Consider the following 25040-nt stretch of genomic DNA (forward strand, 5'->3'; position numbering starts at 1 on the left):
TGTGTGAAACTAAATCGAACAATATATTAATGATCTTGTTAGGATAGTTGATAGCTTTTTGTTTGTGTAATAACTTTAGATAAGACATATCTTGTTGCCGGTTAGTCATTAAGTGGGTAAGTTAATGCTAACTTACTCTTCACTTCCTCCAATCAAACCCCTTCTGATGCCCCCCTTAAATATACGTAGCTAGTTGATCTCTTCTACCACCTCCTCTTAATCTCTTCTCGCTTCTTATCGGTATGGATCCAAGAAATCATTATACGCAGTCCTCTAGCTACTTCCCTTTCCATTCTAATGTTCACTTAGGAGAATCCGAGAACCCTCCTTTCAGTTCTCACCAATCTGAAGACACACCGGTAGGCACACCAGTAGGCACACCCGTGGACCGTGTTGGTCGACGCAGATGGACCCCGGCTGATGACGAGGTCCTAATCAGTGCGTGGCTCAACACTTCCAAGGATGCCGTAGTTGGAAATCAGCAGAAGTCACTCACCTTCTGGCAACGTGTTGGTGATTATTACACAGCAAGTCCTCACGGAGTAGAGGATGGTGAAAAGAGAGAGCATCTTCATTGTAAGAAGAGGTGGGCTAGGATAAACGATCAAGTTAACAAGTTCTGCGGCGCTTATGCCACTGCAGAGAGGCAAATTATCAGTGGTGAGAGTGACACTGATGTTCTCAAGAGGGCTCACGACATCTTCTACGCTGATCAGAGAACCAAGTTCAACCTCGAGTATGCGTGGTGTGTGTTGAGGTATGAGCAGAAATGGCTCAGCCTCAACACTCCAAAAGCGAGCTCAAAGAGGAACAATGGTGAAACACCAGCTGAAACGTCACCCAACGAGAATGCTGATCATGAGACCCGGCCTGAAGGTATCAAGGCTGCTAAATCGAAAAGGAACACTGGTCAAGGGAAGTCTGTTGCTGAGTACACCACCCTATACTGGATACTCTCCTCCAAAAGTCGGAGCCCTTAACTGAGGCAGAAGAAGTCGTGAAGAATAAGCTCTTAGCTGCGTACTTCTGAAGAATTAGATGTCATGTTCTATGTTTTATATTTGTCTTTTTAATAGTTTTTTCTTTGTCCTTTTGATTCTCTGTTTTAATGTATGTCTTTTTTATATGCTTGTTTAATCAAATGAGTACGTCTCTTTTAATATGCTTGCTTTGTCTCTTTTTAAACAACTACAAATGTTCTTGCTAAACTTGATTCTAATATGCAGTTGACGTTTTCTGCAGGATAAGAGGAACATGGGACTTGACTACAGCTATAGTCAACCTTCGGACTCGGAGGTCTTATTTTGCAACTCTGTGGACAGTGGCTACAACGAGACGGATGACTTAATTCGACGTGACCAAGAGGAGATACGCTTACAAAGAGGTTCACCGGTGCAGTACCCTCCGGAACCCGAGGTAGAGTTCGGCATTCCGCAGAGATGCTACTGTGGCGCTCAGCCACTACTTGCAACATCTTCTCGCGAAATAGGTAGGCGATACTACACTTGTCCGAATGTAGATGATGGGGAGTGTCACGTATGGAAATGGTGGGATGATGCATTGATGGAGGAGCTGTGAGACAGAGATAGACAAGTTCTTCTACTGTCTGAAAAGGTCGACAGTCTTGCCCTTTTGTCTGACAACGAGACTGAGCAGAAGGTAGCCATTCTAGAGAAGATGGTCTATGATTTAGCTAAGGAAAAATCTAAGGTTAGCTATAGGTTTGAGTTCTTTCTCGGGGTAATGGTTCTTGTGGTAGTTTTAGTTGGAGTGGTGCAATGGTTCTTGTGGTAGTTTAGAGATGCTTATTTGTTTGTAATTTGTATTTGCTTGCTGTGGAACATTAAGTTTTATTATAAGTCATCTCATGTAACTCAAGTTTTATTATAAGGCATCTCGTGACTTTTCTTACACAAAAGAACTCGTGACATGATGAGTCTGTCACTTGTCTGTCTTGAGTCCGTGAGCACATTGAACTGCTCGTGAGCACATAGTAATGCTCGTGATCAAAGTGTCATGCTTTCATACCCGACAATGTAGCATATATAGATCATACTTCTCACATACAATACATTACTTCTCCTCCTCATAACACATTCTCTTTTAATTATCTTTTAGAAATTTCAATCTCTTTTATAAATTTTGAATGGCTTCTTCTTCACATTATCATTATCACAAAGATGATGATGATGAATTTGATTCTATGTTTGAAGATATATTTGAAAATCCTAATTTCATTCCCGAACCAAAAAAGAGAAAACCACGTATACATATCGAGAGAAACCGGGAAGAAGGCCACACGAAGCTCTGGAACGATTACTTTTGTGAAACTCCAACATACCCGCACAACATATTCCGAAGACGGTTTCGAATGAACAAGACTTTGTTCTTGCGTATTATGCATCGTATGTCTAATGAAATAGAATACTTTCAACCAAGAGAAGATGCCACCGGACGGGCTAGTCTTTCTCCCCTCCAAAAATGTACCGCAGCAATTAGACAATTGGCGTATGGTGGTGGGTCTGATACCGTTGACGAATATGTCCGGCTTGATGAAACAACAGCTCGAAAATGTTTGCACCATTTTGCCGCGGGAATAATCCAATTGTTTGGCGAGGAATATCTAAGACGTCCCACACCGGAGGATCTGGAAAGACTATTATATATTGGAGAACAACGTGGGTTTCCCGAAATGGTTGGAAGCATCGACTGTATGCATTGGGAGTGTAAGAATTGTCCAACCGCCTGGAAAGGAATGTATTCGCGTGGAACCAATAAACCAACTATTGTATTGGAGGCCGTAGCTTCATATGACCTCTGGATATGGCACGCGTTTTTTGGAGCTCCAGGTACTATGAACGACCTTAATATTCTTGATCGATCACCCGTTTTTGACGACATTATTAACGGAATAGCCCCATAAGTAAATTTCAATGTGAATGGGAATCAGTATCATTTGGCATATTATCTCACGGACGGTATTTATCCGAAATGGGCGACTTTTATTCAATCTATCCGACTACCACAAGGTCAGAAGAATTCATTATTCGCTCAAACCCAAGAAGCTGTGAGAAAAGATGTCGAGCGTGCCTTTGGAGTCCTGCAAGCTAGATTTGCCGTAGTCCGAAACCCATCTCAGTTATGGGATAAAGAGAAGATTGCAACTATTATGAGAGCATGTATCATTCTCCATAATATGATTGTCGAAGATGAACGATCAGCATCCACTCAGTATGACCTTGAAGAATTTCAAGAAAGGGAAGAGGTGGATACATTTTCCGTCAATATGCCTTCAAATCTCGGTAATATAATTGATCGTCGAACGAGCGTTCGGAATACACAAGCCCATCACCAATTAAAAAATGATTTGATCGATAATATATGGGCTAAAATTTGGACATCTTCCAAATAACTTCTGATTTATAAGTTTTTATTACTCGAATAAAATGTTTGTTTGCTTTTATATATTAAGATGTTTGTAATTTTTTTTTTTAATTTCCTCATGTTTTCAATTTTAATGTTAGACTTTTCCTTTATATGTTTTTTTAAATACTATGCTTTTATATATGTTATTACTTATTAATGAAAATAATCAATTTAACTAAGTAAGGGACAAGTTAAGTCCCACCAATAATCAACTACTTATACAAAAGCCTTTAGCTTAGTTCCTTAACACAAAAATAATAATAAAAAATATTAAGGGCCCTTATTCAAGTCCCTCCCATAATGATGCTCTAAGACTCCATAATTTATTCCTTTTCTTCATCAATATTCATTATAATTAGTCCTTAGAATTAGCCAACCACCAAGCTATATAACCCGTTCACACTATCTCCATGCATTTAGTTTAATGTGCATGTGTGTACCTTAAAAAGATCGATTCCAAAATCGGTTATGTTGACTGAAAAAAGTTCACCACCTTTGACGCAAAACCCGAGGGACAAAGCGTGCATGCTTTGCGATAAGATGTTACGGCATCGTATCTATCCGTAGTGTTTGATTAGTGGTCCCCCCTATCCATGCTGTGTAACCCTATCTCTAGGTGGGGTCGGATTCGTACTTGTGTGTGCATGTCAACTGTCGTTGTGTTTATCTGCTTTATGATCCACTTAATGAAAAAATGACAAAAACAAGTGCGGTCCAACTTATGCTAAGGAAAAAGTGAATTCCGCACTGAACAGTAAATCCACTGTCATTTTGGTGTGGTACGAGTGTTAATGTGCGGTTTTATGACATCTTATATTCTTAAAACATCAAAATTTGATAAATAAATGAAATTAATGCTGAAAATTATCAAACTATTCTAAAATTAAATAAAATAATAATGATATTTGGAAAAACTTATAAAATTAATTATAATAAAGATAATTTTCTCAAATAGTCATTTTTAAGTTTTTGTCACAAAATAGCCTCAAAAAAAAAAGAAAAATGATCAAAATAGCTTCTTTTATTTTAAAATTTTTAATTTTTTTTTAAATTGAAACCCTATACTTAAAATTCTACCCTTAACTCTAAATCCTAAGTCCAAATTAGTTTATCCTAGGGTATAAATGTACTTTTACCTTTTAATAAAATTTATTTTGGTCATTTTTCTTCTTGAAAACTATTTTTGTGAAGTAAACTAAAAATAGTTATCCTAGAGAATTTCTCTTATAACAATCATTAAATATTTATTATTTGCCAATACAAATGTAATCATTATTTAAACCAATATTTGTATATAATAACTAGTCAATTTTGTATTGTATGTTGATTGATCAAATATTTATATTGTTTTAAATAGTAACCTTAAATCAATAAGACTGAAATAAATATATATATTTTTACCAAGTTATTATTTTTGAAATTAAATAATTATTTAATACCACAAATATATATACCAATCATATATATATATATATATATATATATTAGAATAATTATTTCGAATTAGTTTTCTTAAAAAAAAAATATTATGACATTATCATCAAGCAAACAAATTTAATTGTATGAATATATTTACTTTACATTATTTTTCAATCAAAACCTCACTACTTTTCTATCAAAACCGCACTGTTTTTTTTTTCTCAAATCCGCACTTATCCCACAAACCGCACGAACCGCAGTTGTACTGTACCGCACTTTAATTCCGCACCGCTTTTATTATTAGAACCGCGGTTACCATTCGGACCATAAAGGTTACGTAAGTTGCAATCAATGGACTAAACAAGTACTGTTGTGGGTTTTAGCAAAAAAAAAAATATTGTTGTGGGTCACCAAAAGTTGTCACACCACTACAAAGCATCAAAGCCCCAATACACAACAACTCTTTTTTAACCAATTTATTTCTCTAAACTTTCTAATTAAATATGATATGACTCATTTCCAAACAAGCAAACTTTCCTGCTGATCATGGACCACCTCTTCTTCCCTCACTGACTCATCCTTCAAAGTTCATACAGAACAACATCAATTCCACAGAAAGAAAGAAAAACAATAATAAATTGCTCAAGAGAACACATGGAAAGGATCGTATACTGTAACTCACATAACGAGACTCTCAGAAACATATCCAAACATTTACTATAGTAAACATCTAGTTAGCAACTCATATACTCGAAAACTACAAAGCTTATTGTAACCAGGACAGAGTTCTCAAAAACCATAAGAACAATATATTGAACAATCAACCAACCAAACTTAAGAATGCAGTTATCCAAACAACTTAACTTACTAATGAATTAATGCCACATCTCCCACTTATGTTCAAGCACAGCTCAAGCTTAGACAAGCTCTGACTCCTTCACAAATGAAACGCTATCTCACACCAACAAGATCACTAATCTCGTACTTCATATCAAGTTAGAGCTTTGCATCTGACAAAGCCTAATTTCATCAAAAAGGACATAAAAAGTAAATACCTTTTGCTCATTTTCACGAATCGAGTTGGAAAAAAACCGTTTACTTCTGGTACTATGCCCGAACCGGTTCATAAATAGAAGAGGAAGAATCTTTGATAAACTATAAAGAAACCACATGCATGATCAATTTACAAGCTAGTAACTGTTCATGTTGTTTGGATGAATATGTACAGCTCTATGTTTGGCTATCAGACAATGACTCTGATTGAAAAATGATCATTACTTCACATGTTGGAGACACTAGCAGCCAGAAAAAGTTCACAGACTAAAAAATGCACGAGAAAAGGCTTTATATAAGTGATAGGAAACTTTGAGCAAACTAAGGAGACGCACCCAAAAGCCAAAGGCAGAGAAGCTAAGAGGCAACAGTGACTTTGTATGAATGGCCATTTCCTCAGCTTCCTCTGTTGTTGTAGTAGCTCCTTCGGTAACGCATACACTAGAAAGGTCATTCTAATCAGGACAGAGTTCTCATAAACCAAAGGAATTAGGAACAATCAAACAAGCACTTAAGAAGGTACTTGTCTATCTTAACCAAACAACTTAGCTTACTAATGATCTCATATGCCAAAGCTAACCTTCTTTTTATAAAAAAAAAAATCTTTTGGAGTTCTTTTTTGTTAGTGAGTAATTAGATTTTACTAATGATCTCATATGCCATCAAACTATTTCGGATTCCTTGGTGTATCAAATCCAGAGAATTAGATTTTAAGTATATCAAGAGTTTCTCGCTGCTCTTGTGTGACCAACCGATTCACAATCCTTGTGTTTGAGGCTTGACGGCATTCAACAGCAAAGCTTATCCCCATTTCATCATTCTAGAGTGCTGATCTTGGCAGGATCTCATCACTACTCATACAAATCAAGTCGAATACCAAATACAGAATATACTAAATACTCGTCTTGTGTTTATCCCTGCTGTAAGAATTTAAATAACTTATGCAAGGTAACATGTTAGCAAACTAAACTTTTTTATTTATCATCCCCCTATATATTAAAAGAGAAGTCACTTTAGTGAGTTCTGGTGACGTTTAATTCATAGGTGAAGTTTCAAAAAAATCTCCCTATACATTAAAAGAGAAGTCCCTTTAGTGATTTCTGATGACGTGTCGCTCATAAGTGAAATTTCAAAAAAATTGTTATAATTTGATTGGTCGATTGTTTTTAATTTTTATTTATTTAAATTAGATCTAAAAATTTAAGGTAAGTCTAAAACATTTAACATCACTTGCCATATAATCGAAAGAATATTACAAATAACAATTTATGGCAACTAAATCTCGAAATTATAGAAAGATTAATAATGTTATATTTTATTACTTTTAATATTTATAAACTATTAAATATAATGAACAAAATTTTATATAAGATAATTATAATAGTTTTATATTCTACTTGATGAATTGTATTCGAATATAATTATATAATAACTATTTTAAATATTACAAAATCGAAACAAGTTTATTAATATGATTTTTAAATTATTTATCGTTGTTTACAAAATAAATTTATCAGAATTTTAAAATTATTTATATAATGTTATAAATTATTTATAAAAATATATATCCTACTATATATTGATTGAGAAGTCACATAAGTGATTTTTTATTACGTGTTGATCATAAATAAACTCTTCAAATTGTTATAATTTGATTGACCGATGATTTTTAATTTTATTTATTATAATTATATCTAAAAGGAAAGGATAATTCAATTACCACTTTCCAAATAATCTACATAATATTAGAAATAATTATTTATGGTAACTAATTGTTGAAAACTATGAAAGAGTAATAATGCGATCAATTTTTTATATATTTATAAATTACATAAAAAAATACACAAAAGTGTTTATTTGAATTGATATTATGATTTTATATTCGTATAGAAAGAATTATATTTGTATATAAAGTATCATAATAACTATTAATGTCTAATAATTCAATGCATGCTTTATAAATCATTTATAAAATTATATATACATTTATAAAATTATAAATACATTTATAAAAATCAGATGTTTTAAATTATTATAAGAGGTTCTAAGTCATTTATAAAAGCTCATACGTTAATTTATAAAATGTATTTTTGAAAATTTATCCTCCTATTACAATATTTTGAATTTTTTTCATTTTAATGACCTATCAGAGTTTAATTCATTAAATAAAGTTAATTTAGTGGGTTTTTCGTTAAATACTTAGTTTGAGGGTTTTTTTCCAAAACAAATTTAGTTGGGGGTTTTAACGTTAATATTCCTTATTCTTTCCTTATTATCTATTATTTAAATCCTTATAGTGGGATTTGTTTTATCAAAAACCAGTTGTAATCAAGTGACGAGATATCTTCTTTCCTAATATCATGCATTTAATATTTAAATATATATAACAAGATTTGAGTTACCAAAATTATGTATATATTATAACCAGAATATTTTTAAAAATTTATTAGAAGATATTCTATCTCATAGCTGAATTAAAATTTATTAGAGGATATTATATCTCATAGATTCTCTTGAAAACTAGGTAATTTAGAAACTTAAACTAATTTGCTATATAAATATCGCGCCACCCCCATTAGTTTCATGCATCTATCTTTTAAGTTTTCATATGTTTCTGATCGTTATAATTTAAATTCTACTTTTGTGATCTTGCGCAAATGTATGATAATCAATAAATAACTCATAGACGGGAACACCATTACTGGTAATTTTATGGGGGATTCTTCTTCTTCGTTTATTTTTGTTCTCTTCCTCTCCATGTTGTATCTCTATCTATATTTTTGCATCAGTAGTGATTCAACTAACAAAAAAAGACGACTCTGTTTATCCAGGAACTGATCATCCCTTTCGAAAAATGTAATTCTTTTTTTTTTAAGTTAAATCACTTATCAAGAATATAATATAAGATATGTATGCTAATCAAGTACAATTTATTTATTGTGCGTGATCCTCTTCAGTACGTCTGAGAGCCAAAGGTAATCTCAAAGCTTTTTAAAAACTTTGAAACTCATTGATGTTGTCCTATCAATTATATAATTTGTTATCTTTTGGGGATTATTTACATCTTTAAATATTTTTGTTAGAATTACCTCTTTTCTAACTCAAAGCTTAGAGAATTAAACCGTAAATCATCTCTGTTGTTACAATGAAACCAATGATAATAAATCTCAGGTAATTCAAATCTCTCTTTTATATTTCATGGCTGATTTTTTTATTGGAGTTATGCGTGAAATATTTTTTTTTTCTCAATTATATTTTTCTGATGTTTTAAGATTAGTGTTAAATATGATCGTTTTCTAAACGTTCTAATATATTCTTTGTTCATATGAACATAGTATAAATATCAATATGTAACATAAGTATTATATAGTTGTAAATATAATATCAATTTAATATTAATGTTAATGTTAATGTCCGCACATGCGTGCGGGCGGTCCACCTAGTTGTTATAATTTGATTGGTCGATTTTTTTTAATTTTTATTTATTTAAATTAGATCTAAAAATTTAAGGTATGTCTAAAAACATTTGACATCACTTGTCATATAATCTAAAAAATATTACAAATAACAATTTATGGCAACTAATTCTCGAAATTATAGAAAGAATAATAATTTTTTATTTATTACTTTTAATATTTATAAACTATAAAATATAATGAACAAATTTTTATATAAGATAATTATAATAGTTTTATACTCTACTTGATGAATTGTATTCGAATATAATTATACAATAACTATTTTAAATATTACAAAATCCAAACATGTTTATTAATATGATTTTTAAATTATTTATCGTTGTTTACAGAATAAATTTATCAGAATTTTAAAAACTATTTATATAATGTTATAAATTATTTATAAAATATATAAATTCTACTATATAATGATTGAGAATTTACATAAGTGATTTTTTATTACGTGTTGATAATAAATGAACTCCTCAAATTGTTATAATTTGATTGACCGATGATTTTTAATTTTATTTATTATAATCTCATATATATTAAATAAGAAGTCACTTTAGTGATTTCTGGTGACGTGTCGCTCATAGGTAAAGTTTCAAGAAATTGTTATAATTTGATTGGTCGATTGTTCTTAATTTTTATTTATGTAATTTAGATCTAAAAATTTAAGGTAAGTCTAAAATCATTTAACATCACTTGCCATATAATCTAAAGAATATTACAAATAACAATTTATGGAAACTAATTCTCGAAATTATAGAAAGATTAATAATGTTTTATTTATTACTTTTAATATTTATAAACTATAAAATATAATGAAGGAAAATTAATATAAGATAATTATAATAGTTTTATACTCTACTTGATGAACTGTATTCGAATATAATCTAGAACATGCATTAAGAACAATCAATCAATGAATACCACAACTTAGCAATCTATAGTTGTGGCTAATCCCTCTAACCTATTTGAACCCTTAATCTAACATGTAAACTACTCAGACATAGCTAAGCAATTCATGACACAAAATATAAATAAAAACTGCATAGAATAGAATAGAATAGATGAATCAATGGAGTTCCAATCACAAATCTCTCTATGATCTTCTCTCCTAAAACTCTCTGCTGAAAATAAGAATACAAAGGTGGCCAAAAGCTCTCTTGCCTTCTAACACTTAGGCAAGTATATAACTATGAGGTTAAAAACTCGTCAGGGGTAATCTCGTAATTTGGTGAAGTTTTGGGTTTAAAGTCGGCTGGAACCAAGTCGTGCTTCCGCGTCTCGACATTGATCGATGGTACAGGATGTACATCAATCGATCATAATCTTCAATCGTTGAGGCTTCTCTTCAGTATCGATCGTCGTCACTGGATGTGCATCGATCGATTGTTTCCTCTTCGTATCGACCTCTTATGGTCAGCTCGGCTGAAATCTCTTTTAAGCTTCTAAATGCTCCATAATCATCACTTTACTCCAAGATACTTCTGAACCTGAAAACATACCTAATAAGTTAGAATATATAGTATATAGATAGTGAAATACTTATATACCTTAGATTGGTTTTATAGTCCCATGTGATAAGTTCACTAATGTTCCTAGACAAGCTTTCACATGTATCTAGCAACCTAAATCAAGAGAATCAATTCAGGTGGTTCTAATTAGTTACTCCAAAACATAAGCATTAATAGCAATTCTAATGATTGGTATTTATGTAATCACCCTAGCAGTTTTATAGTTTTGGCTAATCCATCAAAACATTATTTTACCCTAAATCTAACAAGGGAAACTACTCCGACATGATAAAGCAAAACATAGCTACAGTCTGAATAGAATTCATAAATAGAAAGAGTAAGAAATCAATGGATTTCCAATACAAGCTCTGAAAAATTATTGGATCTTCTCTCCAAATCTACTGAAAACCCTAAAACTATATGTTGTGAATAAAAGATGATAAAAGATTGTATGTTGCCTAATACAACGGTAGAGTACATAAATACTAGGTAAAAGGCGGCCAAAGGTAGTCTTGTAATTATGTGGATCTTCTGGGCTTAAGTCGGCCACGAACAAGTCCGCCCATCTTATCGCGTCACTGTCGATCGACGACAAAAAGTTTGTGTCATTCGGTATTCTACGTGTATGTGTGGAAGTATGAGGAAAAGTAACGAGGAATATGGTAGTATGTAGTAGGAGAAGCTTTAGAGAGAAATAAAAAGTTTAAAATATTTTTTTTTATTGAGAAGCTTAAAACCATTATTATCCCATTGATCTGTTATGGTATGATATTTTCTCTTCGATATAGCAAAAGAAAGAAAGATAAAATATCTATAAAATTAGAACATTTTAAAACAAAATACAAGTAGAGAAAAAAAAAAGATCATACAAACTACAAAGATAAAAAGAGAAAATGTGAATGTCGAAGCTTGTCAACAGTATTGAACACAACAACAAAATCATTCTATTTTTTCTGCTACACAAATTTGTATTATTCTTAATCGTACGTATATTATAAATTAGATGCTAGATATATATATATAAATATATTTTGATACCCAAAGTTAAGGTTTATTAACATCTTTATTTTATAATATATATTATATATATTGAGATATTATACATGATTATATTTTAATTTTTAAGATTATCTTAAGCTACTCAAATAGTTAGGTTCGTGCAATGAGCCATACATGCTGCTTGAGTATCATAACATTTTAGATATTCATTGAATTTTATGGATATATTGCTAAAATGTTTATGCATTCATTGTATGGTTTCCTTATTTTAGTTTTTCCTATTTCAAAGTAATAAGTTAAATAAAATAATAACTTTTTTTTTATAAAAGTAACATATCTATTATCATTAATCAATTATTTTAAACCAATAATCTTATTTAGTGAAAAAACCATCAACAAAAACTTAGCTAGAAAATTTTAACAATTGACCAAAAAAAAATAATTTACCTAAACAAACCTAAGCTAAACCACCACTACAACTGCATGGTTTGAATTAAAAAAAAAACCATAATCTAAATGACACTGGAAAAAGATTGACCATTGTGTGCCTTCATGAGATACATAATCCCTTACAATATTCCAAAGATAATAAATATTTTTATTAAAACAATATTTTATTTAAATTATTCATTAGGAATATGAAAACAAAATAATAATAAGTATACCGTACAATCATTGTTCAGAAACTTGCTAGGAACTATACGTACATTCGGGCAGGGACTAGCGCCTAATGAAAGAATCAGGGATTAATCATAAATTACTGATGGATTTATTTTGGATCTATTTTTAATTTTTAAAACACATACATGTATAATATGTAGCTTATGTGAATGATACTAAGAAAATCAGCATGGCCGAGTGTGTATAGCCGAGTAGGTTAAATTTAAGGTCTCGGTTTTGAAGGAATTTGTGCATGTTCTGTACTATTTTTTTAATTTTAGGTTTAGTAAGTGCAGTATGACGAAACTGAGACTAGAACTTGAACTCTACTGTAAATATATCCAGCTGTCGCTGCGAGTCTGATAAATTATCTTAGTCCAGTGTTGCAGCTCTTGCTTGTAAACACGTAATGACTGTCAATCAATGCTACCTTTCTAGTGTCGATCGAGAATACTTTAGATTGGTTTTATAGTCCGATTTGATAAGTTCACTAACGTTCCTAGACGAGCTTTCACATGTATCTAGCAACCTAAATCAAGAGAATAAATTCATGTGGTTCTAATTAGCTACTCCATAACATAAGCATTAATACCAATTCTAATGATTGGTATCTATGTAATCACCCTAACAATTCTATAATTTTGGCTAATCCATCAAAGCACTATTTTACCCTAAATCTAACAAGGGAAACTACTCCGACATGATAAAGCAAAACATAGCAATAGTCTGAATAGAATTCATAAATAGAATAGAGTAAGAAATCAATGGAGTTCCAATACAAGCTCTGAAGGAGTATTGGATCTTTTATCCAAATCTACTGAAAACCCTATAACTATATGTTGTGAATAAAAGATGATAAAAGATGGTATGTTTCCTAATACAACGGCAAAGTACATAAATACTAGGTGAAAGAAGGCCAAGGGTAGTCTTGTAATTATGTGGATCTTCTGGGCTTAAGTCGGCCATGAACAAGTCGGCCCATCTTATCGCGTCTTTATCAATCGACGACAAGAGGTTTGTGTCGTTCAATATTCTACGTGTATGTGTGGAAGTATGAGGAAAAGTAACGAGGAATATGGTAGTATGTAGTAGGAAAATATTTAGAGAGAAATGAAAAGCTAATTTTTTTTTTGATTGAGAAGCTTAAAACCATGATTATCCCATTGATCTGTTATGGTATGATATTTTCTCTTTGATATAGCAAAAGAAAGAAAGATAAAGTATCTATAAAAATAGAACATATCAAATACAAACTACAAGTATAGAAAAAAAGAGAGCAGATCAAAAATACAAACTACAAAGATAAAAAGAAAAATGTGAATGTCGAAGCATGTCAACAATATTGAACACAACGACAAAATCATTCTATTTTTCCTACTACACAAATTTGTATTATTTTTAACCATACGTATATTATAAATTAGATGCTAGATATATATAAATATATTTTGATACCCAGAGTAAAAGTTTGTTAACATCTTTATTTTATAATATATATTATATTTATTGAGATATTCCACATGATTATATTTTAATTTTTTTAAAGTTTCTTAACCCACTCAAATAGTTGGATTCGTGCAATGCGCCGTACATGCGGCTTGAGTATCATAACATTTTAATATTTATGGTGCGTTTTTACAGCAAATACAACGTCTTCCGGTACATCCAAGGAGACGGACACATTTTCTGTCGAAGTCTAAACCATTGGCGTTTCCCACTATATAAGAAAAAAATCGGATTAAAAATGAGAATATAATATTATATGCATAGTCGCAATGCCTATCATGATAAAATGATAGAAAATTGAATATATTTTATATATGCATCATTGCATTGTACATACATTGATTTAGAGGAACAAGAGAAATCATGATGAGGCACATGATAGCAAGATGTGATGATGACATTATCCTAATACTCTTCTACTTAACGGTGTGTTTGTTTGCTAATTGATGGTTGTATTTCCTAAGGATGAACAGTAGAGATTATATATATATAATTATGTAAGAGCAACCTTATTACTCTAGTATCTAAAATATAAATCATAAAAGATTATTCTTTTAAGAAAAATAAATTAATTAATTAATATAAATCTTTAAAATAGTGTAAGTCATCTATATATTAACAAAGGTAATTAAAGGTCTTAAGAATATTTCATAATATCTTAAATACATTATTTTTTGTGTTCTATTTTCTCAATTTGTCCTTTATTACTTAGATATTCATTGAATTTTATGGATATACTGCTAAATTGGTTATGCATTCATTGTATGGTTTAATTATTTTAGTTTTTCCTATTTCAAAGTAATAAGTTAAGTAACATAATATTTTTTTTTATAAAAGTAGCGTATCTATTATCATTAATCAATTATGTTAAACCAATAATCTCATTTAGTGAAAAAACCATCAACAAAAACTTAGCTAGAAAATTTTAACATTTTACCAAAAAAAAATAATTTACCTAAACAAACCTAAGCTAAACCACCACTACAACTGCATGGTTTGAATTTAAAAAAAAAAACAATAATCTAAATGACACTGGAAAAAGATTGACCATTGTGTGCCTTCATGAGATACATAATCCCTTACAATATTCCAAAAGAAAATAAATATTTTTATTAAACGAATATTTTATTTAAATTATTCATTAGGAATATGAAAACAAAATAATAATAAGTATACTGTACAATTATTGTTCGGAAACTCGCTAGGCGCTATACGTACATTCGGGAAGGGAGTAGCGCCTAATGAAAGAATCAGGGATTAATCATAGATTACTGATGGATTTATTTTGGATCTATTTTTAATTTTTAAAACACATACATGTATAATATGTAGCTTATGTGAATGATACTAAGAAAATCAGCATGGCCGAGTGTGTATAGCCGAGTAGGTTAAACTTAAGGTCTCGGTTTTGAAGGAATTGGTGCATGTTTTGTACTATTTTTTTAATTTTAGGTTTAGTAAGTGCAGTATGACGAAACTGAGACTAGAACTTGAACTCTACTGTGAATATATCCAGGTGTCGCTGCGAGTCTGATAAATTATCATAGTCCAGTGTTGTAGGTCTTGCTTGTAAACACGTAATGACTGTCAATCAATGCTACCTTTCTAGTGTCGATCGACAATACTTTAGATTGGTTTTATAGTCCGATTTGATAAGTTCACTAACGTTCCTAGACAAGGTTTCACATGTATCTAGCAACCTAAATCAAGAGAATAAATTCATGTGGTTCTAATTAGCTACTCCATAACATAAGCATTACTACCAATTCTAATGATTGGTATCTATGTAATCACCCTAACAATTCTATAATTTTGGCTAATCCATCAAAGCACTATTTTACCCTAAATCTAACAAGGGAAACTACTCTGACATGATAAAGCAAAACATAGCAATAGTCTGAATAGAATTCATAAATAGAATAGAGTAAGAAATCAATGGAGTTCCAATACAAGCTCTGAAGGAGTATTGGATCTTTTATCCAAATCTACTGAAAACCCTATAACTATATGTTGTGAATAAAAGATGATAAAAGATGGTATGTTTCCTAATACAACGGCAAAGTACATTAATACTAGGTGAAAGAAGGCCAAGGGTAGTCTTGTAATTATGTGGATCTTCTGGGCTTAAGTCGGCCATGAACAAGTCGGCCCATCTTATCGCGTCTTTATCAATCGACGAAAAGTGGTTTGTGTCATTCGATATTCTACGTGTATATGTGGAAGTATGAGGAAAAGTAACGTGGAATATGGTAGTATGTAGTAAGAAAATCATTAGAGAGAAATAAAAAGCTAATTTTTTTTTTTTTGATTGAGAAGCTTAAAACCATGATTATCCATTGATCTGTTATGGTATGATATTTTCTCTTTGATATAGCAAAAGAAAGAAAGATAAATTATCTATAAAAATAGAATATATCAAATACAAACTACAAGTATAGAAAAAAAGAGAGCAGATCAAAAATACAAACTACAAAGATAAAAAGAGAAAATGTGAATGTCGAAGCATGTCAACAGTATTGAACACAACAACAAAATCATTCTATTTTTTCTGCTACACAAATTTGTATTATTCTTAATCATACGTATATTATGAATTAGATGCTAGATATATATAAATATATTTTGATACCCAAAGTAAAAGTTTATTAACATCTTTATTTTTTAATATATATTATATTTATTGAAATATTCCACATGATTATATTTTAATATTTTTAAAGTTTCTTAAGCCACTCAAATAGTTGGGTTCGTGCAATGCGCCATACATGCTGCTTGAGTATCATAACATTTTAATATTTCTGGTGCGTTGTTACAGCAAATACAACGTCTTCCGGTACATCCAAGGAGACGGACACATTTTCTGTCGAAGTCTAAACCATCGGCGTTTCCCACTATATAAGAAAAAAATTGGATTAAAAATGAGAATATAATATTATATGCATAGTCGCAATGCCTATCATGATAAAATGATAGAAAATTGAATATATTTTATATATGCATCATTGCATTGTACATACATTGATTTAGAGGAACAAGAGAAATCATGATGAGGCACATGATAGCAAGATGTGATGATGACATTATCCTAATACTCTTCTACTTAACGGTGTGTTTGTTTGCTAATTGATGGTTGTATTTCCTAAGGATGAACAGTAGAGATTATATATATATAATTATGTAAGAGCAACCTTATTACTTTAGTATCTAAAATATAAATCATAAAAGATTATTCTTTTAAGAAAAATTAATTAATTAATTAATATAAATCTTTAAAATAGTGTAAGTCATCTATATATTAACAAAGGTAATTAATGGTCTTAAGAATATTTCATAATATCTTAAATACATTATTTTTTGTGTTCTATTTTCTCAATTTGTCCTTTATTACTTAGATATTCATTGAATTTTATGGATATACTGCTAAATTGGTTATGCATTCATTGTATGGTTTAATTATTTTAGTTTTTCCTATTTCAAAGTAATAAGTTAAATAAAATAATATTTTTTTTATAAAAGTAACGTATCTATTATCATTAATCAATTATTTTAAACCAATAATCTCATTTAGTGAAAAAACCATCAACAAAAACTTAGCTAGAAAATTTTAACATTTTACCCAAAAAAAATAATTTACCTAAACAAACCTAAGCTAAACCACCACTACAACTGTATGGTTTGAATTTTTTTTTAAAAACAATAATCTAAATGACACTGGAAAAAGATTGACCATTGTGTGTGCCTTCATGAGATACATAATCCTTTACAATATTCCAAAAGAAAAGAAATATTTTTATTAAACGAATATTTTATTTAAATTATTCATTAGGAATATGAAAACAAAATAATAATAAGTATACCGTACAATTATTGTTCAGAAACTCACTAGGCGCTATACGTACATTCGGGAAGGGAGTAGCGCCTAATGAAAGAATCATGGATTAATCATAGATTACTGATGGATTTATTTTGGATCTATTTTTAATTTTTAAAACACATACATATATAATATGTAGCTTATGTGAATGATACTAAGAAAATCAGCATGGCCGAGTGTGTATAGCCGAGTAGGTTAAACTTAAGGTCTCGGTTTTGAAGGAATTGTTGCATGTTTTGTACTATTTTTTTTAATTTTAGGTTTAGTAAGTGCAGTATGATGAAACTGGGACTAGAATTGAACTCTACTGTAAATATATCCAGGTGTCGCTGCGAGTGTGATAAATTATCTTAGTCCAGTGTTGCAGCTCTTGCTTGTAAACACGTAATGACTGTCAATCAATGCTACCTTTCTAGTGTCGATCGACAATACTTTAGATTGGTTTTATATTCCGATTTGATAAGTTCATTAACGTTCCTAGACGAGCTTTCACATGTATCTAGCAACCTAAATCAAGAGAATAAATTCAATGTGGTTCTAATTAGCTACTCCATAACATAAGCATTAATACCAATTCTAATGATTGGTATCTATGTAATCACCCTAACAATAATCTAACAAGGGAAACTACTCCGACATGATAAAGCAAAACATAGCAATAGTCTGAATAGAATTCATAAATAGAATAGAGTAAGAAATCAATGGAGTTCCAATACAAGCTCTGAAGGAGTATTGGATCTTTTATCCAAATCTACTGAAAACCCTATAACTATATGTTGTGAAAAAAAGATGATAAAATATGGTATGTTTCCTAATACAACGGCAAAATTACATAAATACTAGGTGAAAGGCGGCCAAGGGTAGTCTTGTAATTATGTTGATCTTCTGGGCTTAAGTCGGCCATGAACAAGTCGGTTCATCTTATCGCGTCTTTATCAATCGACGACAAGAGGTTTGTGTCATTCGATATTCTACGTGTATGTGTGGAAGTATGAGGAAAAGAAAAGAGGAATATGGTAGTATGTAGTAGGAAAAGCTTTAGAGAGAAATAAAAAGCTAATTTTTTTTTCTGATTGAAAGCTAAAAACCATGATTATCCCATTGATCTGTTATGGTATGATATTTTCTCTTTGATATAGCAAAAGAAAGAAAGATAAATTATCTATAAAAATAGAACATATCAAATAAAAACTACAAGCAGAGAAAAAAAGAGAGCAGATCAAGAATACAAACTACAAAGATAAAAAGAGAAAATGTGAATGTCGAAGCATGTCAACAGTATTGAACACAACGACAAAATCATTCTATTTTTTCTGCTACACAAATTTGTATTATTCTTAATCATACGTATATTATAAATTAGATGCTAGATATATATAAATATATTTTGATACCCAAAGTAAAAGTTTATTAACATCTTTATTTTATAGTATATATTATATTTATTGAGATATTCCACATGATTATATTTTAATTTTTTTAAAGTTTCATAAGCCACTCAAATAGTTGGGTTCGTGCAATGCGCCATACATGCTGCTTGAGTATCATAACATTTTAATATTTCTGGTGCGTTGTTACAGCAAATACAACGTCTTCCGGTACATCCAAGGAGACGGACACATTTTCTGTCGAAGTCTAAACCATCGGCGTTTCCCACTATATAAGAGAAAAATTGGATTAAAAATGAGAATATAATATTATATGCATAGTTGCAATGCCTATCATGATAAAATGATAGAAAATTGATTATATATGCATCATTGCATTGTACATACATTGATTTAGAGGAACAAGAGAAATCATGATGAGGCACATGATAGCAAGATGTGATGATGACATTATCCTAATACTCTTCTACTTAACGGTGTGTTTGTTTGCTAATTAATGGTTGTATTTCCTAAGGATGTACAGTTGAGATTATATATATAAAATTATATAAGAGCAACCTTATTACTCTAGTATCTAAAATATAAATCATAAAAGATTATTCTTTTAAGAAAAGTAAATAAATTAATTAATATAAATCTTTAAAATAGAGTAAGTTATCTATATATTAACAAATGTAATTAAAGGTCTTAAGAAGATTTCATAATATCTTAAATAAATTATATTTTGTGGTCTATTTTCTCAATTTGTCCTTTATTACTGAGATATTCATTGAATTTTATGGATATACTGCTAAATTGGTTATGCATTCATTGTATGGTTTACTTATTTTAGTTTTTCCTATTTCAAAGTAATAAGTTAAATAAAATAATATTTTTTTTTATAAAAGTAAAATATCTGTAATCATTAATCAATTATTTTAAACTGATAATCTTATTTAGTGAAAAAACCATCAACAAAAACTTAGCTAGAAAATTTGAACATTTTACCAAAAAAACAGAATTTACCTTAATAAACCTAAGCTAAACCACCAGTACAACTGCATGGTTTGAATTTAAAAAAAACCATAATCTAAATGAGACTGGAAAAAGATTGACCATTGTGTGCCTTCATGAGATACATAATCCATTACAATATTCCAAAAGAAAATAAATATTTTTATTAAACAATTATTTTATTTAAATTATTCATTAGGAATATGAAAACAAAATAATAATAAGTATACCGTACAATTATTGTTCGGAAACTCGCTAGGCGCTATACGTACATTCGGGAAGGGAGTAACGCCTAATGACAGAATCAGGGATTAATCATAAATTACTGATGGATTTATTTTGGATCTATTTTTAATTTTTAAAACACATACATGTATAATATGTAGCTTATGTGAATGATACTAAGAAAATCAGCATGGCCGAGTGTGTATAGCCGAGTAGGGTAAACTTAAGGTCTCGGTTTTGAAGGAATTGGTGCATGTTTTATACTATATTTTTTTTAATTTTAGGTTTAGTAAGTGCAGTATGACGAAACTGGGACTAAAACTTGAACTCTACTGTAAATATATCCAGCTGTCGCTGCAAGTCTGATAAATTATCTTAGTCCAGTGTTGCAGCTCTTGATTGTAAACACGTAATGACTGTCAATCAATGCTACCTTTCTAGTGTCGATCGAGAATACTTTAGATTGGTTTTATAGTCCGATTTGATAAGTTCACTAACGTTCCTAGACGAGCTTTCACATGTATCTAGCAACCTAAATCAAGAGAATAAATTCATGTGGTTCTAATTACTCCATAACATAAGCATCAATACCAATTCTAATGATTGGTATCTATGTAATCACCCTAACAATTCTATAATTTTGGCTAATCCATCAAAGCACTATTTTACCCTAAATCTAACAAGGGAAACTACTCCGACATGATAAAGCAAAACATAGCAATAGTCTGAATAGAATTCATAAATATAACAGAGTAAGAAATCAATGGAGTTCCAATACAAGCTCTGAAGGAGTATTGGATATTTTATCCAAATCTACTGAAAACACTATAACTATAAGTTGTGAATAAAAGATGATAAAAGATGGTATGTTTCCTAATACAACGGCAAAGTACATAAATACTAGGTGAAAGAAGGCCAAGGGTAGTCTTGTAATTATGTGGATCTTCTGGGCTTAAGTCGGCCATGAACAAGTCGGCCCATCTTATCGCGTATTTATCAATCGACGACAAGAGGGTTATGTCATTCGATATTCTACGTGTATGTGTGGAAGTATGAGGAAAAGTAACGAGGAATATGGTAGTATGTAGTAAGAAAATCTTTAGAGAGAAATAAAAAGCTATTTTTTTTTTGATTGAGAAGCTTAAAACCATGATTTTCCCATTGTTCTGTTATGGTATGATATTTTCTCTTTGATATAGCAAAAGAAAGAAAGATAAATTATCTATAAAAATAGAATATATCAAATACAAACTACAAGTATAGAAAAAAAGAGAGCAGATCAAAAATACAAACAACAAAGATAAAAAGAGAAAATGTGAATGTCGAAGCATGTCAACAGTATTGAATACAACGACAAAATCATTCTATTTTTTCTGCTACACAAATTTGTATTATTCTTAATCATACGTATATTATAAATTAGATGCTAGATATATATAAATATATTTTGATACCCAAAGTAAAAGTTTATTAACATCTTTATTCTATAATATATATTATATTTATTGAGATATTCCACATGATTATATTTTAATATTTTTAAAGTTTCTTACGCCACTCAAATAGTTGGGTTCGTGCAATGCGCCATACATGCTGCTTGAGTATCATAACATTTTAATATTTCTGGTGCGTTGTTACAGCAAATACAACGTCTTCCGGTACATCCAAGGAGACGGACACATTTTCTGTCGAAGTCTAAACCATCGGCGTTTCCCACTATATAAGAAAAAAATCGGATTAAAAATGAGAATATAATATTATATGCATAGTCGCAATGCCTATCATGATAAAATGATAGAAAATTGAATATATTTTATATATGCATCATTGCATTGTACATACATTGATTTAGAGGAACAAGAGAAATCATGATGAGGCACATGATAGCAAGATGTGATGATGACATTATCCTAATACTCTTCTACTTAAAGGTGTGTTTGTTTGCTAATTGATGGTTGTATTTCCTAAGGATGAACAGTTGAGATTATATATATATAATTATGTAGGAGCAACCTTATTACTCAAGTATCCAAAATATAAATCATAAAAGATTATTCTTTTAAGAAAAATAAATTAATAAATTAATATAAATCTTTAAAATAGTGTAAGTCATCTATATATTAACAAAGGTAATTAAAGGTCTTAAGAATATTTCATAATATCTTAAATACATTATTTTTTGTGTTCTATTTTCTCAATTTCTCCTTTATTACTTAGATATTCATTGAATTTTATGGATATACTGCTAAATTGGTTATGCATTCATTGTATGGTTTAATTATTTTAGTTTTTCCTATTTCAAAGTAATAAGTTAAATAAAATAATAATTTTTTTATAAAAGTAACGTATCTATTATCATTAATCAATTATTTTAAACCAATAATCTCATTTAGTGAAAAAACCATCAACAAAAACTTAGCTAGAAAATTTTAACATTTTACCCAAAAAAATAATTTACCTAAACAAACCTAAGATAAACCACCACTACAACTGCATGGTTTGAATTTAAAAAAAAAACAATAATCTAAATGACACTGGAAAAAGATTGACCATTGTGTTCCTTCATGAGATACATAATCCCTTACAATATTCCAAAAGAAAATAAATATTTTTATTAAACGAATATTTTATTTAAATTATTCATTTGGAAAATGAAAACAAAATAATAATAAGTATACCGTACAATTATTGTTCGGAAACTCGCTAGGCGCTATACGTACATTCGGGAAGGGAGTAGTGCCTAATGAAAGAATCAGGGATTAATCATAAATTACTGATGGATTTATTTTGGATCTATTTTTAATTTTTAAAACACATACATGTATAATATGTAGCTTATGTGAATGATACTAAGAAAATCAGCATGGCCGAGTGTGTATAGCCAAGTAGGTTAAACTTAAGGTCTCGGTTGTGAAGGAATTGGTGCATGTTTTGTACTATTTTTTTAATTTTAGGTTAAGTAAGTGCAGTATGACGAAACTTGGACTAGAACTTGAACTCTAGAATAAATATATCCAGCTGTCGCTGCGAGTCTGATAAATTATCTTAGTCCAGTGTTGCAGCTCTTGCTTGTAAACACGTAATGACTGTCAATCAATGCTACCTTTCTAGTGTCGATCGACAATACTTTAGATTGGTTTTATAGTCCGAATTGATAAGTTCACTAACGTTCCTAGACGAGCTTTCACATGTGTGGGAACCGAAATTCGCACTGTCGATTTCTGTTTAAATAAGGAAACTAGGAAAACCCTAATTTTCCAGAGGTCCCGGATCTCTGCGGGAGCCAACAACAAGTGACCAAATATATGCGGAAATTATGAAAAGATAACAAACGAGTTTAGGGAAAACAGTTGATCTTATTTCGAGTCCGCGTAAGAGCATTGCGATCATTACAAGAGATCATGAAAGCTTTGGCCGCAAAGGCTGTCAGCGAGTTACTTAGTTCTAGCGGCCTAATAGCTCAAACCTAGTTGAGTCGCAGCTCGATAACGAAAGACGAAATAGATAAAGAAAAGGTTTTTGATTGATTTCGGACTGAACCTTGTTAAAGGCTGCCTACGTACCCCTTTCGAGGATCAAGCCGAACGTAGTTTAATTGATAGAGCTGGACAAGAGATCGAACTGCCTAGGCGAGTTCGTCTAGTAATCGAGTGCCAGTCATAGAAACCGAACTTGTCGAGAATAAGCCTAAAGTTTCTAAGTGCAAAGAATTCCGAATCTAAAAAGTTCTTCCCATGCCTCTCGCCTAGGACTCCTTATATACTAGCTCCAAGGTCGGTTTACGCTTTTACTCTTCTGCCCTTAAGCCGTCATAGCATGAAAATGGAGATATTCCATTTTTCCCGATTTTCACAATTATCTTCAAAACTTCCGTATTTATCCGCGGAAACTTGACATTTATCCTTCCTTGTGGACCAAGCGTAAACCGGGCTGTGGTTTACAGGCTTTTGGTTAAGAAATCGCAGGATGGGCCTCGAGTCGTGTTTTAGGTCCCTTTGGGCCGTCTTCCGACTCGAAGAGTTTACTACGATTTCTTTCGACAAAGAAAGAACTTTCCGCGGTTTCTTATCCGCGAAGTTTGTTCGATGATTTAGAATAGCGGAAAACATAGACTGAGCTCGCTACGGTCTTCGGGAGATAGCATTTGAAGGTTTGACGAGAATGCATGGACTGGTGTCATACCGATGTTCGGAAGAGCTGTCGCTATGCAGCGACCGAACTTTGGCTCGAGGCCGGTCGCTACGTAGCGACCGAGCTTGGCTCGGGCTCGGTCGCTACGTAGCAACCAAGCAAGACGAAAGCAACGCTCGGTCGCTACGTAGCGACCGAGCTTGGCTTGGGCTCGGTCGCTACGTAGCGACCGAGCTTGGCTCGGGCTCGGGCTCGGTCGCTATGTAGCGACCGAGCTGTGTGCATGCTTGGTCGCCGCGTACCGATCGAGCTTGGCTTGTCCGCGGTCTGATTTCCATACTCGAGCTTGTGTGCGGCCGATTTGGATACATGTCCGTTGCCTTCAGAC

General features: G+C 31.2%; 1 protein-coding gene and 1 pseudogene across 1 annotated transcript; one reads left to right on the plus strand and one right to left on the minus strand.

The window, feature by feature from the left end:
• The first annotated feature begins 242 nt into the window (after window positions 1-242).
• LOC103829833 (glutathione S-transferase T3-like) lies at window positions 243-980 on the plus strand. The gene has a single exon (XM_009105529.2). It carries the CDS (start codon window positions 243-245, stop codon window positions 978-980), a length of 738 nt encoding a protein of 245 aa, XP_009103777.2.
• A 14506-nt stretch (window positions 981-15486) lies between these two features.
• On the minus strand, window positions 15487-18486 carry LOC117126902 (annotated as a pseudogene).
• Window positions 18487-25040: the final 6554 nt, after the last annotated feature.

This window comes from Brassica rapa, chromosome A07 (assembly GCF_000309985.2).
Source record: "Brassica rapa cultivar Chiifu-401-42 chromosome A07, CAAS_Brap_v3.01, whole genome shotgun sequence".
NCBI classification, from domain to species: domain Eukaryota; kingdom Viridiplantae; phylum Streptophyta; class Magnoliopsida; order Brassicales; family Brassicaceae; genus Brassica; species Brassica rapa.

Bases quoted from the DNA above. Each gene is read 5' to 3' on its own strand.
- LOC103829833 (XM_009105529.2), top strand. From the start codon at position 243: ATGGATCCAAGAAATCATTATACGCAGTCCTCTAGCTACTTCCCTTTC.